At 35.8% G+C, this 23,429-nt stretch overlaps 3 protein-coding genes across 3 annotated transcripts; 1 reads left to right on the top strand and 2 right to left on the bottom strand.

The window, feature by feature from the left end:
- Nucleotides 1–886: 886 nt before the first annotated feature.
- LOC141713803 (uncharacterized) lies at nt 887–1,920 on the bottom strand. Its single transcript, XM_074517376.1, has 3 exons — nt 1,647–1,920; nt 1,394–1,506; nt 887–1,192 (listed from the first exon to the last, which is right to left on the bottom strand). The coding sequence occupies exons 1-3, from the start codon at nt 1,918–1,920 to the stop codon at nt 887–889; spliced, it is 693 nt and encodes a 230-aa protein (XP_074373477.1).
- Nucleotides 1,921–2,535: 615 nt separating this feature from the next.
- On the bottom strand, nt 2,536–2,987 carry LOC141713804 (putative mitochondrial protein AtMg00860). The gene is made up of 2 exons (XM_074517377.1): nt 2,654–2,987; nt 2,536–2,606 (listed from the first exon to the last, which is right to left on the bottom strand). Exons 1-2 carry the CDS (start codon nt 2,985–2,987, stop codon nt 2,536–2,538), a joined length of 405 nt encoding a protein of 134 aa, XP_074373478.1.
- A 12,288-nt stretch (nt 2,988–15,275) lies between these two features.
- LOC141711542 (lipoyl synthase 2, mitochondrial) lies at nt 15,276–21,694 on the top strand. The gene is made up of 4 exons (XM_074514075.1): nt 15,276–15,875; nt 18,897–19,108; nt 19,232–19,611; nt 21,296–21,694. Exons 1-4 carry the CDS (start codon nt 15,412–15,414, stop codon nt 21,401–21,403), a joined length of 1,164 nt encoding a protein of 387 aa, XP_074370176.1. The 5' UTR covers nt 15,276–15,411; the 3' UTR covers nt 21,404–21,694.
- Nucleotides 21,695–23,429: the final 1,735 nt, after the last annotated feature.

A 23,429-nucleotide genomic window follows, 5' to 3' on the forward strand; every position in this document is an offset into this window, starting at 1 on the left:
AATTAAAAAAAAAATATTACAAGTACAGGTATAATAAAATTAATATATAGAAACATTACATACAAATATATAGAAATTATAAGTGAAGCATAGTTTATTATAATATAATATTATATTTTTTAAAATAAGTATTAAAGTTACATATATTAAATATGAAATAAGAGTTTTAAAATATATGTTTTAAATAATATAAATATATGTATGTATCAACGAGTTTAGGTTTAAATTAGGTAGAGAGATGTTTAAATTAGACACGTGAATCTAGGATCAACAAATATAGAAGACAATATAAAAGATATGTAAAAATATTGCTAACATGTGTGAGGTTTGGACGAGTACTTTTTTAGCTAATATATATATAATACTGTCTTATAGACTAATGTCGTTGAAGATGCTCTTATCCCGGAGATCCTCTGACAGGAAATATTAAAGATCACAATACTCATACGATTATATTAATAACAATGCAGCTCTTTAACTAACTACTGTAAACTGAAGTCGTTTATCTTTTTTAATTTTTTAAATTTCAGTAATTATAATGTAAGATTTATAATATTGGCCAGCAAAAGTGCAAAAAAAATATTTTATTGGCCACAAACATGCAAAATACTCTAAAAATAATAACTCGAACATCCTCGGAATGGTGTCAAGAACTGAACTATATGTAATTGTATTTATTATGAATTAGTGAAGAAATGTTTGTTACAGAATGACAGAAAGGGAAGAAGATACAGATTAACAGACATATGCTCCCAAAGGATACTTTCTAATCCCTAACTAACCGACTTTATACTAATATCCTTTCCCGCCAATTATAACGAACTCAATTGATTCTAATCTCCGGGTCGGGTCATGACAATGCATCCTCCTTATCACAAGCTTGTCCTCAAGCTTGAAATTGTGGAAATTGTTGTTGAATGAAAGATGCATCCTCCCAAAAAGCTTCAAATGACTCCATTCCTTTCCAATGAATTAACCATTGTACTACATTCCTGGAATTTCTGATAATCTGCCTCCTTTGTAGTTCTAACATTGGCTCCAATGCTATCAAATCGTCTTGATTGTATTCCGGCAAATTCCCAACAGTGATTGGAGCAGTTCCAACATGTTTCTTAAGTAAAGAAACATGAAACGCCGGATGAATTTTAGAATGGTCTGGTAGCTTCAACTTGTAGGCTACATTGCCAATTTTCTGCAAAACTTGAAAAGGGCCAAAGAACCTAGCAACCAACTTCAGTGAGCTTCTGATAGCAATAGATTGTTGCTTATAAGGTTGCAATTTTAATTAAACCCAGTTTCCAACCAATAACTCCCTGTCGGATCTTTTTAAGTCAGAAAAATACTTCATTCTCTGCTGGGCCTTCGTCAAATTTTGTTTCAGTGTTTGCAATACCTGAACCCTTTGCTGCAACAGATCTTGAGCTGCATGAATGATCATATCATGAAGTGATCCAAAATTTAGAGGAACCGGTTTAACCCCATATAATGCCTCATAAGGAGTCAATCCTAAACTGGTGTGAAATGATGTATTGTACCAGAATTTGAACATTGGGAGCCACTTCCTCCAACTGTGAGGTCGCTCACTAGTGAAGCATCTTAAGTAAGATTCCAAACACTAATTGAGTCTCTCCGTCTGACCATCAGACTGGGATGGTATGCAGAACTGAAATGCAACTCCACTCCTAGTTTTTGAAACATAGTTGTCCAAAATATGCTCGTGAAAACCTTGTCCCTGTCACTGACTATTGATGCTGGCATCCCATGTAGCTTAAAAATATTATCCAGAAATATGTCAGCTATATCAGCAGCCGTAAAAGGATGTTTGATAGCAATGAAGTGTCCATACTTGGATAATCTATCGATAACCACTAGGACATCATTCATACCTTCAGATTCTGGCATTTGTTCCACAAAATCCATAGAAATATGTCTCCAAGGTTCTGAAGGAATTTCTAAAGGTTGCAAAAGCCCTGGATACTAAACATGCTCATTCATACTTCTCTGACATATCACACATTTTTTAATAATATCAATTACATCTGCTTTCATTTGTGGCCAATAGAAAGCCAATTTAATTCTTTGTAAACAAGCATTCTGACCAGAATGACCCCCCAAGGCTGAACAATGCAATGCTGTGATAATCTGAGTTCTGACTCCTGCATTCTTTCCCACGTAAACTTTCCCTTCCTTCTTAATAAGACCTTGTACAAATTGAGAACCATCACTGTCTGTAGAATTCAGCAACAACTTGCTAATTAAAGACTGACAATCCTCATCACCATCATAACTGTTAATCACCTGTTGAATCCAAGCTGGTTGAACTGATGAAATTGCGGCAACTAATTCAACAGCACTAATGTCAGATCTATCATAAGTTTGCTCTACACATCTGGACAATGCATCTGCAGCAACATTATTAGAACCTTTCTTGTATTGAATTTCATAATCCATACCCAACAACCTCGCATCCATTTATACTGTAATGATGTATGTAATTGTTGTTCCCACAAATATTTAAGTGCCTGATGATATGTTTTAATTACAAAGTGATTTCCCACTAGGTAATGCTTCCATTTGGTTACAGCCATAACTAAAGCCAGTAATTCCTTTTCATACACAGAAAAACCCAAATTTCTAATGTTAAAAGACTTACTCAAATACGCCAATGGTCTAGAGTTCTGCATCAAAACCGTTCCCATACCCTTCATACAAGCATCCGTTTCTAATATAAATGGTTGAGAGAAATCTGGCATAGCTGACACAGGAGCTGAACATAGAGCTTGTTTCAGTTGAGTAAAAGATTCTTCAGCCTCTTTCCCCCAATGAAAACCATCTTTCTTCAACAAATTGGTTAAAGGCCTGGAAATAATTCCATATCCTTTAATGAAACGCCTATAATATCCTGAAAGCCCCAAAAACCCTCTTAACTCCTTCACATTTTTAGGTGTAGGCCAAGATAGGACTCCTTCCACCTTTGCAGGGTCCATAATAACTCCCTCTTTAGAAATCAAATGCCCCAAGTATTCTAATGAAGTGCTAGCAAAAGTACATTTGGATCATTTTGCATATAACTGATTTTCTTTCAGCAGAGACAATACCAATTCCAAGTGATGTTCATGACTCCCTAAATCAGGACTATATACAAGTATATCATCAAAAAAAACTAAAACGAATTTCCTGAGATAAGGCTTAAACACTTGGTTCATTAACGCTTGGAAGGTGGCAGGTGCATTGGTTAAACCAAAGGGTAAGACTATAAACTCAAAATGGCCGTGATGGGTCTGGAATGCAGTCTTAGCTGTATCTTGAGGTTTAACCAATATCTGGTGATAACCAGCTCTTAAATCCAATTTAGAGAAAATCTTTGCTCCAAAAAGTTCATCCAATAATTCATCTATGTTAGGAATGGGAAATCTATCTTTGATTGTGATATTGTTCAAATGCCTATAATCCACACAAAACCTCCAAGTATTGTCTTTCTTTTTAACTAATATCACAGGCGAAGCATATGGACTGTTACTAGGTTTAATAATTCCAGACGTCAACATTTCTTGTACCTGATTTTTCAATTACATTTTTTTGAGAGTGAGGGCATCTATATGGTTTCAACTTAAATGGTTTAGCATCAGACATTAATGGAATCTCATGATCTACAGATCTTGTAGGTGGTAATGATTTAGGTATCTCAAAAACTTTATCAAATCCATCTAACAGTTTCAGAATGTTACCTGGTAATCCATATGTACTGCTGTGACTTGCTTCATTATTAAAACTTGATGTCTTATCAATAGTTGTATTAGCAGTACCCGCAGCAAAAGTTGCAGCCAACTCCCCTTCTCGCAAGAATTTCTTTTTGATGCTTTCCTGATTGAAAGTAGTTAGTTCTTTCCCTCTAACCAATTTAATAGAAGCTCCATCTTTCACCACCCCTTGCAATAACATCTGTTCCTATGAAGAGCCACTAGCATTCAATTTAAGATATAATTTTTTAAAATCAAATAAAATTGGACTGTATTGTTCCGTCCAATCAACTCCAGCAATCATGTCCCAACTTCCAATACCCATTATTCTCATATCACAACAAAACTTATAATTCTGCACTCCCCAGGTCAATCTAGGAGCTACCAAATTACTTGTGATTGTCCTACCATCTGCCAATTTCACACTAATATTTTCCTTAGTAACTCCTTTGATTCCTAATTTTGCAGCTATCCTAGAATCAATTACGGTTATAGAGCTACCAGTATCAACCAAAATTTTAACATATTTTCCCTTAATCTCTCCATCCAAGGTTATGGTTTTTCTCATCATGCTGTCCGAAAGAGCATTGCGAGAGACCTCAGTCACAGTTCCTTCTATCAAATCATTTTCCTCCAACTCACTTACCCATCTACTCATCTCTTTCTCCTTTGCATCATCTATCAACATGAAAGTATATTGTTCATTTTTACAAACATGGCTCTGTCCAAACTTGTGACGGCCTCAACCTCGGGGTCAGGAGTTGACGTCACCAACAACAATACTAATAAACAATATAACCCAAATTATTAATTATACATAATCTCGACCCCCTTTACCAAGACCTTTTCCAGGTTTAAGTATGACTTAGGTTACAACCGCCAAAAAACCAACTTACTAAAGACAATCCAAACAATACTATCTTCATTCAGCAACTCAACAGACCCGCTTGGGTCCAACACAACTACCTCAGAGGAGCCTGACACGGAAGGAACTGGAACTCTGCCCCGACTACCACTGAAGAATCTCCTAGGTATCTACAATACATATATAAAACATTTTACAAGGGTGAGCAATCAATTGCTCAGCAGTACCACTATATGAATAATAATCAAAAACAGTTTATGATAAATAATTACAAGAACAAAAATCATAACTTGCTAGAAAATAAGTAAAACATGTGTGAACTGGATATCAAAACTAGCATGCTCTGTAAAACCAAATCATTAGTTGTGTGTTGTGCATAAATATCAATTTCTATTTTAGCATGCTTCTTTCATTTTAAAATCTTTCGTCCCATCGCAGGACCCATAAACCATTTGTCCCATTACGGGGACCCAAAATCATTTGTTCCGTTACGGGAACCATAAAACTTATCCCATCACAGGATCTATAAAACTCGTCCCATCACAGGACCTATAAAACTTGTCCCATCACAAGACGTATACAATTTGTTCCTCTCCGGGAACCTCAAAATCACTTACTCAGATATAAAAGTATTGGATGATCCCTGGTGAGACAGCTGATCAGGCTATCCTATGAAACTTATTCCGGAACTCAGAGACTAGCTAGGTCTCTGTCACGCTGGGTTGGTGGTTATAATAGGGTGCGCAACCACTTCGCCTCTTACACTAACTTCCAGGCTGTTACGGGCCTTCTGCGCACACTCATCCAATTATCTGATCATTTTTATCCAGTTTTCCAAATCACTTACCTATCTCTTGTCAAAACAATTATAACACAACACATTTTCCCAAAACATTTTCATTTTATTCAAAACTTAGAGATAGGTATTTTCAGAAGTTACTTTTCCCCCAAAACCAAGTTAACAAAATAATTTGAAACCTAGGGGATACGTAACTTAAATCATTTTGTTCCGGTACGTAAATGTAAATCAACAATTATTCATATAGTACTGAACTGTAAAAGATTTGGTCAGGGGTACTTGCTTGCAGAGCTTTACAAATAGTATCGATTGACCTTTAGCTGACACGGACGCTTAGGCTTTAACGTCTAACCACTAGATTACCCTGGATTCGACTTTAACACTCAGGTCCTTCGATTAGAACCTTACTGAGCTCGTCGAGTGTCCACTAGACTATCCGATGCCAACTCTTGGGCCTTCCGACTAGAACCTACAAAGTTGAAATACCCTAATTTAGACCTTCGATAATGCTTGACATATTCTCGCTAACAATCTACCTGAACGTTAATAAAATCTGACTCGTAACATATTCAATATTATAATACACGTATCAATTAGGGTTCACATCTTCGAAAGTCGGTTCGGTGTTCGTTTTCATAAAATAGGCATATTCATCCTTTTATGAAATTAGGGTTATTGATTTCCGCAAAGTATTTCATCACAACAAATAATCAGATTTCGTACAAAATAGTTACATATAATCGATCGACATTCTGATAGCCATTGGGTACGGCCTCGTATTTCCGTAATTAAATTCTCCGGAAATCGGGCAGCACCTCCTTTGATTATCGGCTAACCCGTCGAACATCCCGATGTCAAATCAATCACAACCAATTCAAACCAAACACAATACAATTCCCAACCACCGATTCCAGTCAACACTGTCAATTCTCAAATTCACAAACACCAATGATTCATTATTATCTGCATTTTATGTCTTAACTCGCATTTTATAAATATATTCGAAATTTACATTTTAAATCGTATTTTGTATTTTAAATTGTAGGACTCGGAACAACGTCATCACAGTCCACCGTCGGCTCGCCGAGACTCATCGCCGACGGCAGTAAAATTTGCGGGTATCCGATTAATTTCGGACTTCCATCACAAATTTCACCGATTAATTTCTATAATTTTCCCCGCAATAAAACATTTATTTCATGAATTTAATTATATCGTTTTCTGCAGAAAATAACATAATCAATTCAATAAAATAATTCTCAAAAATCAACGCGTGTAACAACACGCACCACATAAAGAATCGAACAAAACAACGCAGAACGGGTCAAAAAGAGCAGACGGCAAGGCGGCTACACGGCGGTTGCACAACAGCACCCCCGCATACACCCAACGCCCACAACACGGAACACATATAAATTATGTATGTATATACATAATAATCCAACCGAAGCACATAAACACACAGTCTGGCCCACACCCCACCCCCGTCGCCTCGCCGGTGAACCGGCGGCAACAGTCGGCGGGGAAAAGAGGAAGAACAGTAGCAATTACCACGAAAGGAGGAGTACAGGGAGCTGTAGAGAACCGAGCGGAAGAAATAGAGAGATGAGAGTGAGAGTATAGAGAGATTCCGGTGAGAGATGCGGAGTGGGAGAGATTCAGGCGAGAGAGAGGGAGAGTAAGATCGAGAAGAGAGAGAGAGAGAGATAAGAGGGCTGTAGAGATTGACTCAGGAAGGGATAAACATGATCGAATATATCCGGTTTCTTTTGATTTTTATTTAAATTCGACACTGCATTCTTGATTTGAACGATACATTCTGCAGATAAAACAAATCGAAATAATTGCAAATAAATTTCAAAATTCCCAAAATAATTAAAATTAATAATATACAAAATTTTTATAATTTTTAAATAACTTTTGGAACGCACTTCAAACCCGCATTTTGCTAATTAACGAACAGACGTTCGGGTAATTAAAAGGCGAAAAACTTCCAAAATAATTTCAAAATTCTCAAAATATTCCAAACTTAATAAAATATAAATTTCAAAATTTTTGAAGAATTCTAAAATTAAATACGGATTTTACAAATGAAGGCACTCAGAAAATCATACAGGGCTAAATAATTGATGAAATATTGATTTCTAAATTTTATAAAATCCCAAAAATAATTATTATAATTATAAAATCATAAAAACAATTTTAGAGACATTCCAAATATTTATGCAAATAAATTTGCACTAAATTCACTTTTAATAGTGAAAATGATTCAATATGACTCAACAGCTAATTATACAAACAACCTGGTACACCCTAATTCACACAGGGATCATAATAAAACAACACATAGCGATCAAAACTAATACATATATATATTATTTAACTATTTATTTAATAATTACACTTTTAAATAATATAAAAGTATACGAGTCGTTATATCCTTCCCCCCTTAAAAAGATTCTATCCTCAGAATCCGGTCTAACTATACACGAGGATATTTGTCAAGCATATCTGACTCTAACTCCTAAGTGGACTTTTCCACTCGAGGATTCGTTCAAAGCATACTTACTATAGATTTAAATTCATTCCTAAGGATTTGCTCATGATGATCTAGGATTTGGGTCGATCATTCCACGCAGAACAATTTGGATGAGAGCCCATTGGCTCCTACTCAACAACTTGGTTCGAATCAAGAGCATATCACTTTAACAATGACATGCAGAATACATTATAAATTGCTGCAATTGTAATGGCAATGCTAACTCATGAGTACTTCATCTATCTTCCTCGATACCTCCAACAGTTACATATATTTAGGGTTGAACTCGCCCCTTCTAACTAAACCTAACCAATTCCTTTCAAGGTGAAATTTTTATCAATACCCATGATCCTATTTTTATATCCATACTCTTTCAACGCAAATCCATCTTCTTTCTTTGTCCATCCCAAGCTGCGTCAACCCTTTTTCGAATCAACACCACTACGTCCGTGGTGCGCTGAATTTACTCAGGATGTAACAACATTTCTACTCCCACTTTCTCTCAATAAAGGGAAACTCATTCTTATTCATCGTTTTGTTAAACTCCCGGTAATCATTACATACTCTCATAATTTCATTCTTCTTTTTAGCAACATCCCTGGTGTAAACCAAGGGACTATATCCGGTATGCTCATTTTCCTCACTAATATCTTTTACATTTATCGAACTAATTATTTCGCCCCACTGGCCTTCAAAGAGATTCCAAGGCAATTATATATTACTCAACTTCCTTCAGCTTAAGTGTTATCTTCTTCGAATCTTTACACAAGGTGGATCTACTTTATCTCTTTAGCTTATTAAGTACTTTCTTCACACAATTGGAAGAGCTTCTTATCTTGCTCCTTCCTTTAGAAACTCATCCTACTACTGACTTCCATACACTTTACTATTCGCTTCTCCTAAATTAATCTCTGTCTTATGAAAGAACAACCAATTCGTTGCTAAAATCATGTCAAACTCCTCTAGCTCAAAGAGTGTCAGATCAGCTGCACTATGTCCGAATTCTAAACACTTGATCTTTTGGTCACTCTGGAAGTTCTGCCTCTAACTATGCTGGATATTAGCCCTTGGGATGTAATACCTTGAGTAACCGTTCCACAACTCCTTGTAATACGCCCAACCTTCCCACATTTGTAATAAGTAACTCTTGGATTTTCTGGATTGCACTCCGACGAAAAATGACCCTTATGACCACATGTGACACATCGAATGTTCTTTGTTTCCAGGTCTGAAAATCACGTCATAAATTGACTTACTTTAATTGGAACCGACTTCTATCTAACTGAACATTAGTTGGTATAATTAACCAACTCTTTCTTTTAATTGATCAATTAAAGTATCAACAGAAACATCAGTAACATATCATAGCATACGTTGTAGCTTTAAAAGTAGGGTATTTTCCAGAAATTTGGGCAGCATTTCCTCTATATTATTGACTACCAGTCGGACTGAAGCCGAAACCAACCATCAACCAACAACCATATCAACCCATCAACATCAACCAAACCACCAACAAGTATACTAACCCTCTTCCACCTCTCCACTCCACGGTTCACAATACTATGACACATAACATATTAATAACCATATGTATCACTAACCAACTAATAAAACGGGGTTGGTTATTTCCGCCAAAATTACCAACAAACAAACTCGCAAACTAGGTCAACTTAAGGACCTTTGATAGGCCTACTAGTCCAAGTTTCAGCCAACCATTCTTTTAAAGGCGGTTCCCTATCATTTTCCATAGACTCGCGTACAATTGAATTAACTTCTCTAAGACGAAAACCTTCGCCAATGGATTGCCAATCCTTTCTACTGTCGTTATAGCAACCGAATACAGAACTTTTATTTCTCCTAACGGTCAATTCTTCGTTTACTTTCCATAACTAGGACGGTCTGATCATAGTGGTTACCGAAGGAAAGTTATTACCATAAAATACCAAATAAAATTCCGAAATCAAGATGATTCATTCTAAAAGAAATATGAAGGAAATGCGGATATGACTGAGAGCAACCATACAAGTACATAAGATAGCCAATCTTAGTACCATACAGTTTACAACACATAATTCGGTGGCGTCCCACCAGACCCTTTATCACACAGACAAATAGTCACATCATATGTATTGTTTGCCCCAAAATATTTATAGAACCTCGGAGGAAAGAAATATAAGGGTTCAAGGTATAAACCCCAGTACTGATCCATATTCACTATAAGACTCGGCTGTCATGACAGCCACTAACTATTACCCTTCCACCTGAACTTTCACGGTCAGATTCGCTTGCTCGAGAAAAAGAAACTAGAAACCTCAACTAGATCTTACCAATGATCCCTATATATAAGGAAAACTTACTAAAACCTAGGGCAGTTCCAGCCAATCCCCAACAAACATCAGGGTCACGCCTTCGAACCCTTGACTAAACTCACAGACTCACTCCTCTGGTTGAGTTGCTGACTCATATCTATCTTGCATTCTTCTGACTCTATTTCTAACCTAAATCAGGGACTCAAACCTGTAGCTCTGATACCAACTGTGACGGCCTCAACCCCGGGGTCAGGAGTTGACGTCACCAACAACAATACTAATAAACAATATAACCCAAATTATTAATTATACATAATCTCGACCCCCTTTACCAAGACCTTTTCCAGGTTTAAGTATGACTTAGGTTACAACCACCAAAAAACCAACTTACTAAAGACAATCCAAACAATACTATCTTTATTCAGCAACTCAACAGACCCGCTTGGGTCCAACACAACTACCTCAGAGGAGCCTGACACGGAAGGAACTGGAACTCTGCCCCGACTACCACTGAAGAATCTCCTAGGTATCTGCAATACATATATATAACATTTTGCAAGGGTGAGCAATCAATTGCTCAGCAGTACCACTATATGAATAATAATCAAAAACAGTTTATGATAAACAATTATAGGAACAGAAATCATAACTTGCTAGAAAACAAGTAAAACATGTGTGAACTGGATATCAAAACTAGCATGCTCTGTAAAACCAAATCATTAGTTGTGTGCTGTACATAAATATCAATTTCTATTTTAGCATGCTTTTTTCATTTTAAAATCTTTCGTCCCATCGCAGGACCCATAAACCATTTGTCCCATTACGGGGACCCAAATTCATTTGTTCCGTTACGGGAACCATAAAACTTATCCCATCACAGGATCTATAAAACTCGTCCCATCACAGGACCTATAAAACTTGTCCCATCACAGGACTTATACAATTTGTTCCTCTCCGGGAACCTCAAAATCACTTGCTCAGATATAAAAGTATTGGATGATCCCTAGTGAGACAGCTGATCAGGCTATCCTATGAAACTTGTTCCGGAACTCAGAGACTAGCTAGGTCTCTGTCACGCTGGGCTGGTGGTTATAACAGGGTGCGCAACCACTTCGCCTCTTATGCTAACTTCCAGGCCTTTACGGGCCTTCTGCGCACACTCATCCAATTATCTGATCATTTTTATCCAGTTTTCCAAATCACTTACCTATCTCTTGTTAAAACAATTATAACACAACACATTTTCCCAAAACATTTTCATTTTATTCAAAACTTAGAGATAGGTATTTTCAGAAGTTACTTTTCCCCCAAAACCAAGTTAACAAAACAATTTGAAACCTAGGGGATACGTAACTTAAATCATTTTGTTCCAGTACGTAAATGTAAATCAACAATTATTCATATAGTACTGAACTGTAAAAGATTTGTTCAGGGGTACTTGCCTTGCAGAGCTTTACAAATAGTATCGATTGACCTTTAGCTGACACGGACGCTTAGGCTTTAATGTCTAACCACTAGATTACCCTGGATTCGACTTTAACACTCAGGTCCTTCGGTTGGAACCTTACTGAGCTCGTCGAGGGTCCACTAGACTATCCGATGCCAACTCTTGGGCCTTCCGACTAGAACCTACAAAGTTGAAATACCCTAATTTAGACCTTCGATTATGCTTGACATATCCTCGCTAACAATCTACCTGAACGTTAATAAAATCCGACTCGTAACATATTCAATATTATAATACACGTATCAATTAGGGTTCACGTCTTCGAAAGTCGGTTCGGTGTTCGTTTTCAGAAAATAGGCATATTCATCCTTTTAAGAAATTAGGGTTATTGATTTCCGCAAAGTATTTCATCACAACACATAATCAGATTTCGTACAAAATAGTTACATATAATCGATCGACGTTCCGATAGCCATTGGGTACGGCCTCGTATTTCCGTAATTAAATTCTCCGGAAATCAGACAACACCTCCTTTGATTATCGGCTAACCCGTCGAACATCCCGACGTCAAATCAATCACAACCAATTCAAACCAAACACAATACAATTCCCAACCACCGATTCCAGTCAACACTGTCAATTCTCAAATTCACAAACACCAATGATTCATTATTATCTGCATTTTATGTCTTAACTCACATTTTATAACTTTATTCAAAATTTAGATTTTAAATCGTATTTTGTATTTTAAATTGTAGGACTCGGAACAACGTCATCACAGTCCACCGTCGGCTCGCCGAGACTCATCGCCGACGGCAGTAAAATTTGCGGGTATTCGATTAATTTCGGACTTCCATCACAAATTTCACCAATTAATTTCTAGAATTTTCCCCGCAATAAAACATTTATTTCATGAATTTAATTATATCGTTTTCTGCAGAAAATAACATAATCAATTCAATAAAATAATTCTAAAAAATCAACGCGTGTAACAACACGCACCACATAAAGAATCGAACAAAACAACGCAGAACGGGTCAAAAGGAGCAGACGACAAGACGACTACACGGCGGTTGCACAACAACACCCCCGCATACACCCAACGCCCACAACACGAAACACATATAAATTATATATGTATATACATAATAATCCAACCGAAGCACATAAACAGACAGTCAGGCACACACCCCACCACTGTCGCCTCGCCGGTGAACCGGCGGCAACAGTCGGCGGGGAAAAGATGAAGAACAGTAGCAATTACCACGAAAGGAGGAGTACAGGGAGCTGTAGAGAATCGAGCGGAAGAAATAGAGAGACGAGAGTGAGAGTAGAGAGAGATTCCGGTGAGAGATGCGGAGTGGGAGAGATTCAGGCGAGAGAGAGGGAGAGTAAGATCGAGAAGAGAGAGAGAGATAAGAGGGCTGTAGAGATTGACTCAGGAAGGGATAAACATGATCGAAATATCTGGTTTCTTTTGATTTTTATTTAAATCCGACACCGCATTCTTGATTTGAACGATATATTCTGCGGATAAAACAAATCGAAATAATTGCAAATAAATCTCAAAATTCCCAAAATAATTAAAATTAATAATATACGAAATTTTTATAATTTTTAAATAAATTTTGGAACGCACTTCAAACCCGCATTTTGCTAATTAACGAATAGACGTTCGGGTAATTAAAAGGCGAAAAACTTCCGAAATAATTTTAAAATTCTCAAAATATTCCAAACTTAATAAAATATAAATTTCAAAATTTTTTGAAGAATTCTAGAATTAAATACGAATTTTACAAATAAAGGCACTCAGAAAATCATACAAGGCTAAATAATTGATGAAATATTGATTTCTAAATTTTATAAAATCTCAAAAATAATTATTATAATTATAAAACCATAAAAACAATTTTAGAGACATTCCAAATATTTATGCAAATAAATTTGTACTAAATTCACTTTTAAAAGTGAAAACGATTCAATATGACTCAACAGCTAATTATACAAACAACCTGGTACACCCTAATTCACACAGGGATCATAATAAAACAACACATAGCGATCAAAACCAATATATATATTTTATTTAATTATTTATTTAATAATTACACTTTTAAATAATATAAAAGTATACGAGTCGTTATAAAACTTCTCCCCACACTTGTAACACAAGTGATTATTCTTTCCATATTGAAATTCCTCAGGTGATATCCTCTTGAAATTATTACTAACATTAGACTTTTTAGTTTCAACATTACCCCTGCCCTCCATTTTCTTCTCACTTACAGATTTTCCAAAATTACTGATATTATTCTTCTTGAACTCCTGTTTCTTAACCAAAACCTCAAAAGTCTGTTCTTGAAATTGTGCAATCTCTATAGCATCCAACAGAGACTTAGGTTTCATCAATCTCACCATTGGTTTCAATTCATTCTTCAATCCAGAAATGAAACTTGAGATAAAATAATCTTCCCCCAACCTGTTGTTCTTGCACAGTACCAATGCCTTAAGTTCCTCAAATTTTTCGACATATTCAAGTACTGAATTATATTGTACTAGTTTATTGAACTCCTCTTGAACATCTAATCCCCCATTCTTATTAAAACGCTTCATCAAAGATTCGCAAAAAATATCCCAAGAAACTCTACCGTTCACCATCTTAAAACTTTGGTACCAAATATCAGCCTTACCATCTAGATACAATTCTACCATTTCTACTTTGCAAGAATCACTAACCTGATGAAGCACAAAAAATTTATTGCATTTCCTGATCCAACTTCTTGGATCCTCACCCATAAAACAAGGTAACTCCAATCTTGGTGGATGAATCAGAAATGGTTTAGGACCTCTATCCCTTTCCTTACTGGATCCAACATCCTCTTCGACCCTGTTCTTGAACTTTCAGTTGCTCGGAGTTTGTAGCAGCAACGGTGTTCGATCTACCAACATTTCACCATCTCGCCCCACCGTCTTTTCCAGGTTTGCATTCTTGAAAACCCCAGCAATCTTAGTTTTGATCCTTTCCTCCATTGAAACGTTGTAGGCTTCAATCTTCGCATCACACCCAGACACCAACGACATCAATTGCTCCATCTTATCGATTAAGCGATTCTCTATCATCGAATTGCTTTCAGTAATTTTCTTGTGACACGAATTATTGACTTCTTGAATTCGATTATCCAATTCTCGCCATAGATCATCTGAATTCTTCGCTCTTGTGTTACTCGCCATTGCAACGAAAATGATTCCGAGATATCGAGAGCTCTGATACCAATTGTCAAGAACTGAACTATATGGAATTGTATTTATTATGAATTAGTGAAGAAATGTTTGTTACAGAATGACAGAAAGGGAAGAAGATACAGATTAACAGACATATGCTCCCAAAAGATACTTTCTAATCCCTAACTAACCGACTTTATACTAATATCCTTTCCCGCCAATTCTAACGAACTCAATTGATTCTAATCTCCGGGTCGGGTCATGACAAATGGCAAGGACAAATAGGCCCAATCTTACAAGGATCAAACTCCGACCCAATAAGCATCAATGGACCTTGAGAGCCACGTAATCTCACACCATCCTCACCCCCAAATCAAACCACCTTCAACCAACCACCATTCAAAAATCTCTCTCTCTCTCTCTGCATAAAAAACACACACATACATATGCATCTATAAATCTAACCAAAACAAATAACAATTCAATAAAAATGCAATCTCGAATCAGCTTATTAGCACGAACCCTAAAATCAAAACCTAATCAACCATCTCTCTATCTCTATCTCTCTACACTCACATCATCTCGCTCATTCTCCTCATCTCCTTCAATTGAACAATCAAGCTCTCAACGCCAAACCCTAGAATCTCTCCGGCACCGCCTCGCCGCCGAATCGCCGACGCTGACCGACTTTATCAAACTCAATTCCGACGAGGAGTACTCGGTGGAGGTCGGAACGAAGAAGAAGCCGTTGCCGAAGCCGAAATGGATGAAGGAATCGATTCCGGGAGGCGAAAAGTATACGCATATTAAGAAGAAATTGAGGGAATTGAAGTTGCATACGGTCTGCGAAGAGGCGAAGTGTCCGAATTTGGGGGAATGTTGGTCTGGTGGCGAAACTGGGACTGCGACTGCCACGATTATGATTCTCGGTGATACTTGTACTCGTGGATGCAGGCGAGTGATTCTAATATATATTGCATTTATTAGATTTTTTTGATGATACCGTGTTTGAATTATAGATGATGTTTGCGTTGCGGAAATATAGGTTATAGTTTTGATATTAGTGTTTTGTTTCGGTTTGAATTAATGAAAATGATGTGGCAATTAGTGTAAGTATGTTACATTGGCTGAATTATATTAGGATACATTCCACGAGTCTGTTTTAAGCTATACTTAGTAACGGACAGAATTGCAGCATCTGAGAAGCTTACACTAACTAATCCACAACATTATCTAAGGGTGTGACGTTAGCTCCCTTAGTTTCTTAATGAAGCTAAATTATGACTACTATCTATGGTTATCAGTGGGATCAATTGACTAAAATGGTATTTATGGTGAATGGTAATCAGTGGGATCAATTGACTAAAACGAAATAATGGGGCTGGCCTTGCACACATGTCTTCTTGAAATTATCACCATTTGTCATTGGGTTTCTTTGGAACTTGCCGAGTTTGAAGCTATCTGGTGATTCTGGTTCTTGTTACACAGGCAATCGATTCTTGATTAGTCCAGATTGGAGGAGGTCTACCATGAACTTATTTTGGTCAGCCATACACGTAAATTAGGTTAGACCATTTTCCATGACAAGTGTAAAGATGACTAACGTTTATTGGATATTGACTTAGGAAGTTGTTAGGAAACATAATAAATAGAATAAATATTAAGTCAGTTACGAATCTGAATAATTAGTGTGTGCATCAGTTATGGATTTCAAAGGGAGGATTTGGTGGGAATAATAATATTTTAGCTTTAATTTAGGGATTGTGAGTTGAGATTGGGGTTATAAATAGGGAAGCCATTTATATGTTTGAGGGAGGAAGAAATAAGATTGACTTATGTGTGTTTGTGGAGAGTGGTGGTCTCTCGAATACCACCTAGTTGTGTGTGTGTTTATCAATAAAAGAATTCATTTCTTTATATATATATATACAAATATAAGGACTGGATAGGTCCTAACAGTGGTATCAGAGCACCTCTGTTCTTGGGGCAACGACAACTGCAAAATAAGTTGAAAATCGAATCGACGACTTCCAGGGATTTTTTTTTTTTTTTGTAAAGATGCAAGCAAAATTTTTGAAGTTGGATATTGAAAAGTTTCAAATTGACATTTCTTTCCTCAAAGAAGGTATGGTTGCTATACTTGCAAAAATGGACAACTATAGTCGCAAGACTACTGGACCATTTTCGTCTGCTCGTGAGGATTCGCAAGGCTTGGAACAGGCCCAGAAGTCGGTCCACGAAACTGAGAAGAAGCTGAAGGGAGTAAAAGCGAATGATAGAGAACTTAAATCAGATTTTCAAAAAATTGATTTTGGAAAACTTCAAGAAGATGAAAGGTCTCATCAGCAACCACCAGTATTGGAGGTTTTAGGGCAGACTCCATTAAATTCTAATAGTGGCAACAACAAAGAACAAGAGACTTGTTTGTTTGATGTCTCATCGCCTCCAAGCTCATCCATGTACTCTTTGTCACAAAGACTTGAAATATTCGAAGGCTTAAAACTTGAAGGTGGGTCGTTGAAGGCTGAAAGTTATTTTGACAGCTATTTTGAATTAGTAAACCTCTCAACACCAACTAAGAAGGTATGGTCGGCTGTAGTATACTTGAGAAATGATCCTTTGTTCTTGGACTATTGCGGGGAATATCAGCGGCCTTCTTGTAATTGGGAGGAATTTAGAAAATTATTGGCGGAGAGGCAGGGGTTCTGGATTAGAAAGAAAAGGAAAAAGAAAGAATGAGACAATTTTCTCATTTGAACTTTGAGGACAAGGTTCAAGTTTGGGCGGTGGGTAATGTTAGGAAACATAATAAATAGAATAAATATTAAGTCAGTTACGAATCTGAATAATTAGTGTGTGCATCAGTTATGGATTTCAAAGGGAGGATTTGGTGGGAATAATAATATTTTAGCTTTAATTTAGGGATTGTGAGTTGAGATTGGGGTTATAAATAGGGAAGCCATTTATATGTTTGAGGGAGGAAGAAATAAGATTGACTTATGTGTGTTTGTGGAGAGTGGTGGTCTCTCGAATATCACCTAGTTGTGTGTGTGTTTATCAATAAAAGAATTCATTTCTTTATATATATATATACAAATATAAGGACTGGATAGGTCCTAACAGAAGTGTCGTTGCCACAAAGTTTCACCTAGTGTTATTCCAAGAGTTTGGAGTCATGGCCACAAAGATTCACCAAGCTGACATGTCAGTTTGTTGAATCTCTTTAGCCTAAATATTTGTTTATAGCGAAAACGTTTTGTGATGTTTCTCCAATAGTATATCAGGTTTTGTCGTGTAGAAATACATGTTTTTACTATTTTACATGGTAATTCCTTTTTTGACAAGTAACACACACATCTTGTATTTGACAAGATTCGAACCTTTGACCCCTGGTAAGAGGAGCGAGGAAGGAATACCATTAGATCAAAAGGTCATTGGTCTATTTATCATGATACTCATGGAGTCTTATTATAGAGTTGAAGTCTAAATCTGATTTTAAAATTTAATGATTGACTCTAAAAGTTTATTGTGGATAAAAAGTTCGTTAGTAAACACTTTGAGTTATAAGTCATAATCCTGCATCTCACAATCTAATAAAAAAGATGAGGGATAGACTTATCTCTTTTTTTTTGATAGTTAAACACACTCACACACCCATGTTATCTTTGACAAGGTTCGAACCCTCAACATTCCGTAAGGGAAGCGAGGGAGATACCGCTACGCCGTGAGGTGTTGGGTGACTATCTCATTTGTTGCTTTTTATGTGTGGTGAAATTCTCACTAACCTGTTTTCGGGTTATACAATCGATCAAGTTTCTCTTGTCTACAGAGGTCAAGTTGATTATTGCTTGACCAGTATATTTTATACAGACAGGATTGCATCTTGGATGCATGTGTGATTAATCCTAAGTCCTAACTTTCTTGTACCCTACAATGAAAAGGAGTTATTATTCAGTATGTTATTCTGCTCTGTAGGTTTTGCAATGTGAAGACATCACGAACTCCACCACCACCGGATCCTAATGAACCTTCGAATGTGGCTGAGGCAATTGCATCGTGGGGTTTGGATTATGTGGTTATTACTAGTGTGGATCGTGACGATCTGCCCGATCAAGGAAGTGGTCATTTTGCTGAGACAGTTCAGAAGTTGAAGTTATTGAAGCCCAATATGTTGATTGAAGCTTTGGGTAAGAATAATTGCTCGATACTCTGTGATATCTGTTTTAAGTGAAAATACTGAGGTATGGAAGTAGAATCCCTCAGTCACATAATTCTTATGGATAATAACTACTCTATTTTGAATTGTGCAGTTCCTGATTTTCGTGGAGATGCAATCTGTGTAGAGAAAGTTGCAAAATCTGGGTTAGAAGTTTTAGCACATAATATTGAAACAGTTGAAGAGCTACAAAGTTCTGTTCGAGACCACCGTGCTAATTTTAAGCAATCCATTGATGTCCTTATGAAGGCCAAAGAATATGCTCCTGCTGGTACTTTGACTAAAACATCAGTAATGTTGGGGTGTGGTGAAACACCTGAACAAGTAGTAAGAACCATGGAGAAGGTGAGGGCAGCAGGTGTTGATGTGATCACGTTCGGTCAGTACATGAGACCGTCCAAGCGCCACATGCCTGTATCAGAATATATAACTCCTGAGGCTTTTGAGAAGTATCGGATTCTTGGCATGGAAATGGTTTGTCTAAGATTTCTTTGTCTTCGAAATATTTTGTTGATTTTCTTGTCTAATTGCTCTTTGCTTTTTCATCAAATTTTCTTTCTTTTTTCCTTTTTCCTGCATTTTTAATCTTGTTTAATATGTACTGGAATGTATATACGTGTATAATGTAATACATAATTATGTACTAGTATAGAACTTTGAAGTCAAATAAATATAGAGTATCCTAGAGTATTTTAAAGAAAAAAATCTTGTTAGCCAAATGTGAAAACATCCAGTTGACATTAGGCTTCGTAGCTTTTTTGAGTCCGCAGAAATCCCCCTTGGTCCTAGGATGGTGCAAAGAAAGATATCGGATACTATACCTTGCATATATTATTTTTTACATTTATTTCATTTGTTTATTATGCTATTCCATATATATGCTTTACCTGTATTTTTTCAGTGTATTGTGGGTTATATTATGTGCAGTGCTTTTGGTTGGTAAGCATCTTTTACTTGCCTCCCCTCGTCATCATTTTCTTTTGTTTACATGATGCTGTATGCATTTTCTGTTCATCATTAATGTATCTTGTTTGGAATGAGTTGATATATACCAATAGATGTTTAACTTGTATCTTCTAGTTAACGTACTATAATATATCCAACTATCAAGGGGTTACTGGTTCGAGTGTTAACAAAATTACAGGAAGCATGGCATATGGTTATTATTAGTTCATTTGCATCATACATCTTCACTTTCTAAAACTCGAAAAAAAAATTTAGTCTTTGTGTATGTTGTTCTAGCACCTTTTGACAAGTTTGCTCATTTAGATTGTTGATGGTAGCTTATAAAATCATGAATAACATATTCCAGTTCCAGTATTTTTGCAATTTCAATTTAACTCGGTATAATTTGGTCCTTTGTGTTTTGTTGGCTGCCACAATATGGGCGATAACAATAGTATTTTCTCTATGCGGGTGGTTCAAAATTTTGGGTAATCAGTTGGTAGTTCTTGACTTATAATTTAAGTTTTTTGGTGCTATTATTTGTTCATTCCTGGTAGACATTACATTTCCCTGTTCTGAGCTATAGCTGTGGTCTGCTTGCATTATGTTTTTGTCCTTTTGCTTTTCTTGTTAATTTTGTACCATGTCTTTTCTTGTATCAATCTCATTTAAATTTTATGCGATTTCAGTAATTTATTGAATAATGGAGTATATAGCTAACTGCTATTTTCGTTATACATTTTAATCGGGTTTCATTGATTAATACTAATAGTTATGGGCCACTGCCTAGGCCTTCTTCCAGAAAAAGAGCTTAGATGCATGTACAGACCAATCCAATTTCTTGTTAATTAATATTAGAAGTTAGCAACTTCTCATATATATATGTTGCTTATTATAATTCATTTAAACTAATCATATGGATGTTGGTTCATATCTGAGTGTTGGGATAAAGCCTGTCATGCATAATAACTTATAAGGTAAGAGTAAGTCATTGGTTTACTATATTGATTTATGAGACTATAGTTGTAACTTGTAATGATAAAACAGCATAATATTCCCAAGATGACTTATTTAGAAAGCATCATATTTTTTTTTGAGTATTTAGTTAATTAGCTGGTTTTTAATTTGGCCAATCTATCTTAATTTTTAAGTTTGGCCAAAATGGTAAGTTTAATGCCTGTGGTTGCGTTTAATCGTGCTCTGTTTTTTTCAGGGATTCCGATATGTGGCATCTGGACCAATGGTCAGGTCATCGTACAAGGCTGGTGAATACTACATTAAGTCCATGATAGAAGCAGATCGTGCTGCATCGGCATCATAGCGGTCAGTCAGAAAGGATCCATTAATCCACTGCTAATGTCTTTTGTAAAGAATAATTATTGATTTGTTCTGCACGTGGTCGAGATAAAGTCATTTTCTTTTTGTGGTAAATTAAATGGCAAGTGTCCCCTTTCAATACGAAAAATAGAATCAATGTATGTTTGTTAAATTCAAGGTGAATTATTTGTAATTCAAGATGCTACAAAGTTGCGAAAAAGGTTAATTTGTAAGAAACAATTCTTGATCAAGTAACTGGAATGAAATGTATATCAGGGGATTAATGTCATGTGTATACACTTTGAGTTACTTGGCCCCCCAGTCTTGCTAATTGGTTTGTACTTTATTGCGTCTGTGTGTGTTTGTTTGTGTGTGTGTTCTGAGTTGTTCTGACTTTGGTCGAGCAATTATTTGTTATGCATATTTATATGTAAATAATAACATTATATGGGGCGTATCATTACATAAATGATGTTTAATTGGATAGACCTACATATGTTGCATGTGACAATCTTTGCCTCTTTGCTGGCAGTGGCATACAGTAGCTTAACTGATCCATACAAATACCTGTTTGCTGTTTAGCTTCGTTGGAATAATGTTGGATCATGATATCTGTAGTTTTCAACATGGTATCATGGGCAAATACCTTCGAAGCAGTGTTTGTGGGGACCATGGAGCCCCTAATTTATTAAAAGGAGAGACAAAGCAGGCACCCCATCATGCTCTCTTGAACTTTCTTAGGGAGTAAAGCTCTTTAAGACACATAATTAATTCTACTGTTCTACAGATTAAGAGATCAAAACTGTAGGGGGTTTTAAAACATATTTTCACAGTCATCTTTCCTTATAAATTTAATATCTTCATGTTTGATTCCTTACTGTCTGACACTTCATAAAAAAAAGTATCAGACTCATTTGATGGAGATCCTCATTTTCTGAGCTCATTAGTATAATTAAGATTTCTACCTTGGCTTTTAGTTTGTGTTTTTTTCGGAACAGAAGCAATGGCTTTTAGTTGAATAGATATTACTCTCTTTTTGCTAATTTAAATTTTAAGGGTTGCAAGTATTAGTGGAGAAACTAGTATGGAGTGTTTAAGAGTTGAGACCATTACCATTTATTAAAGAGCAAGAGAATAATTTACTGTTAGGAAGTAATATAATTCATATGAATGTTAAAATCCATAGTGCAGTAAGTTATACTATTTATTAATGAATGTTTAATGTTTAAATTTTTTATGTGGAGTAAGAGGCTATAGAAATACATTATTAATATCATATAAATATGCTGAATTTTCCATTATTTAAAATTAGATTAACTAATTTATAAGCCACTTATGACTTATAAATTTGTAACAACTTATCTATGAGTGTTTGTCGACCTAAATTATAAGTTGAATTTATAACTTATAAGCTGATAAGTTGAATGTTAGTAACGATATTTTTTTTTTCAACTTATTTTGATTTTCGCTGATTTATTAACCTCAATTTTAAATGTTAAGCTAACTTAAAATTGTAAAATTAAGATAATTATTTTTAATAATTATTTTTTAAAAAATATTAATTGCTAAATTGCGCAGGGGCCAATATTAATAATTATTTATTTAAGTTCAATTAAGAAAAAAATTCTGACATATAAGTAATAAAATTAGCCAAAAACTTATTTAACTTGTAAGTGTTCTTTGACTTATCACTTATAATTTATTTAATCATTTTAAATTATAAGTTACTTATTTTCAGATTTTCGAAACGTGACACTTTATGGATTTGGCATGTCAAATCTACACTTCAAATCTACACTGTTAAGTGAGCTCACTGGAGTAGAAATAGGTGTAGTCAAAATTAGGAATGGTTGGTAAATAAACACACTGTTAGCACCTTCATTTTAAAATTTTGCTTGCTTTGAGATTGTAATAAAGAGCATTGATTAAAGCGGATCCAAGCTTAAAAGAATAGACCCGTACATAATACAGATACTTTAGATTCCTTTTCTTTATCCTGCTCCTGCATAAAGCCTCATCTCTCCTCCCAC

This window comes from Apium graveolens, chromosome 3 (assembly GCF_009905375.1).
Source record: "Apium graveolens cultivar Ventura chromosome 3, ASM990537v1, whole genome shotgun sequence".
Taxonomy (NCBI): domain Eukaryota; kingdom Viridiplantae; phylum Streptophyta; class Magnoliopsida; order Apiales; family Apiaceae; genus Apium; species Apium graveolens.

Coding starts and splice junctions, on each gene's coding strand:
- LOC141713804 (XM_074517377.1), bottom strand. CDS start 2,987: ATGGACCCTGCAAAGGTGGAAGGAGTCCTATCTTGGCCTACACCTAAA. Junction 2,607..2,653: donor TAGACCATTGGCGTATTTGA/GTAAGTCTTTTA, acceptor GTGTATGAAAAG/GAATTACTGGCTTTAGTTAT.
- LOC141713803 (XM_074517376.1), bottom strand. CDS start 1,920: ATGGATTTTGTGGAACAAATGCCAGAATCTGAAGGTATGAATGATGTC. Junction 1,507..1,646: donor CAGTTCTGCATACCATCCCA/GTCTGATGGTCA, acceptor ACACCAGTTTAG/GATTGACTCCTTATGAGGCA. Junction 1,193..1,393: donor TGTTGCAGCAAAGGGTTCAG/GTATTGCAAACA, acceptor CAAGTTTTGCAG/AAAATTGGCAATGTAGCCTA.
- LOC141711542 (XM_074514075.1), top strand. CDS start 15,412: ATGCAATCTCGAATCAGCTTATTAGCACGAACCCTAAAATCAAAACCT. Junction 19,109..19,231: donor TATGTTGATTGAAGCTTTGG/GTAAGAATAATT, acceptor TGAATTGTGCAG/TTCCTGATTTTCGTGGAGAT. Junction 19,612..21,295: donor GGATTCTTGGCATGGAAATG/GTTTGTCTAAGA, acceptor TGTTTTTTTCAG/GGATTCCGATATGTGGCATC.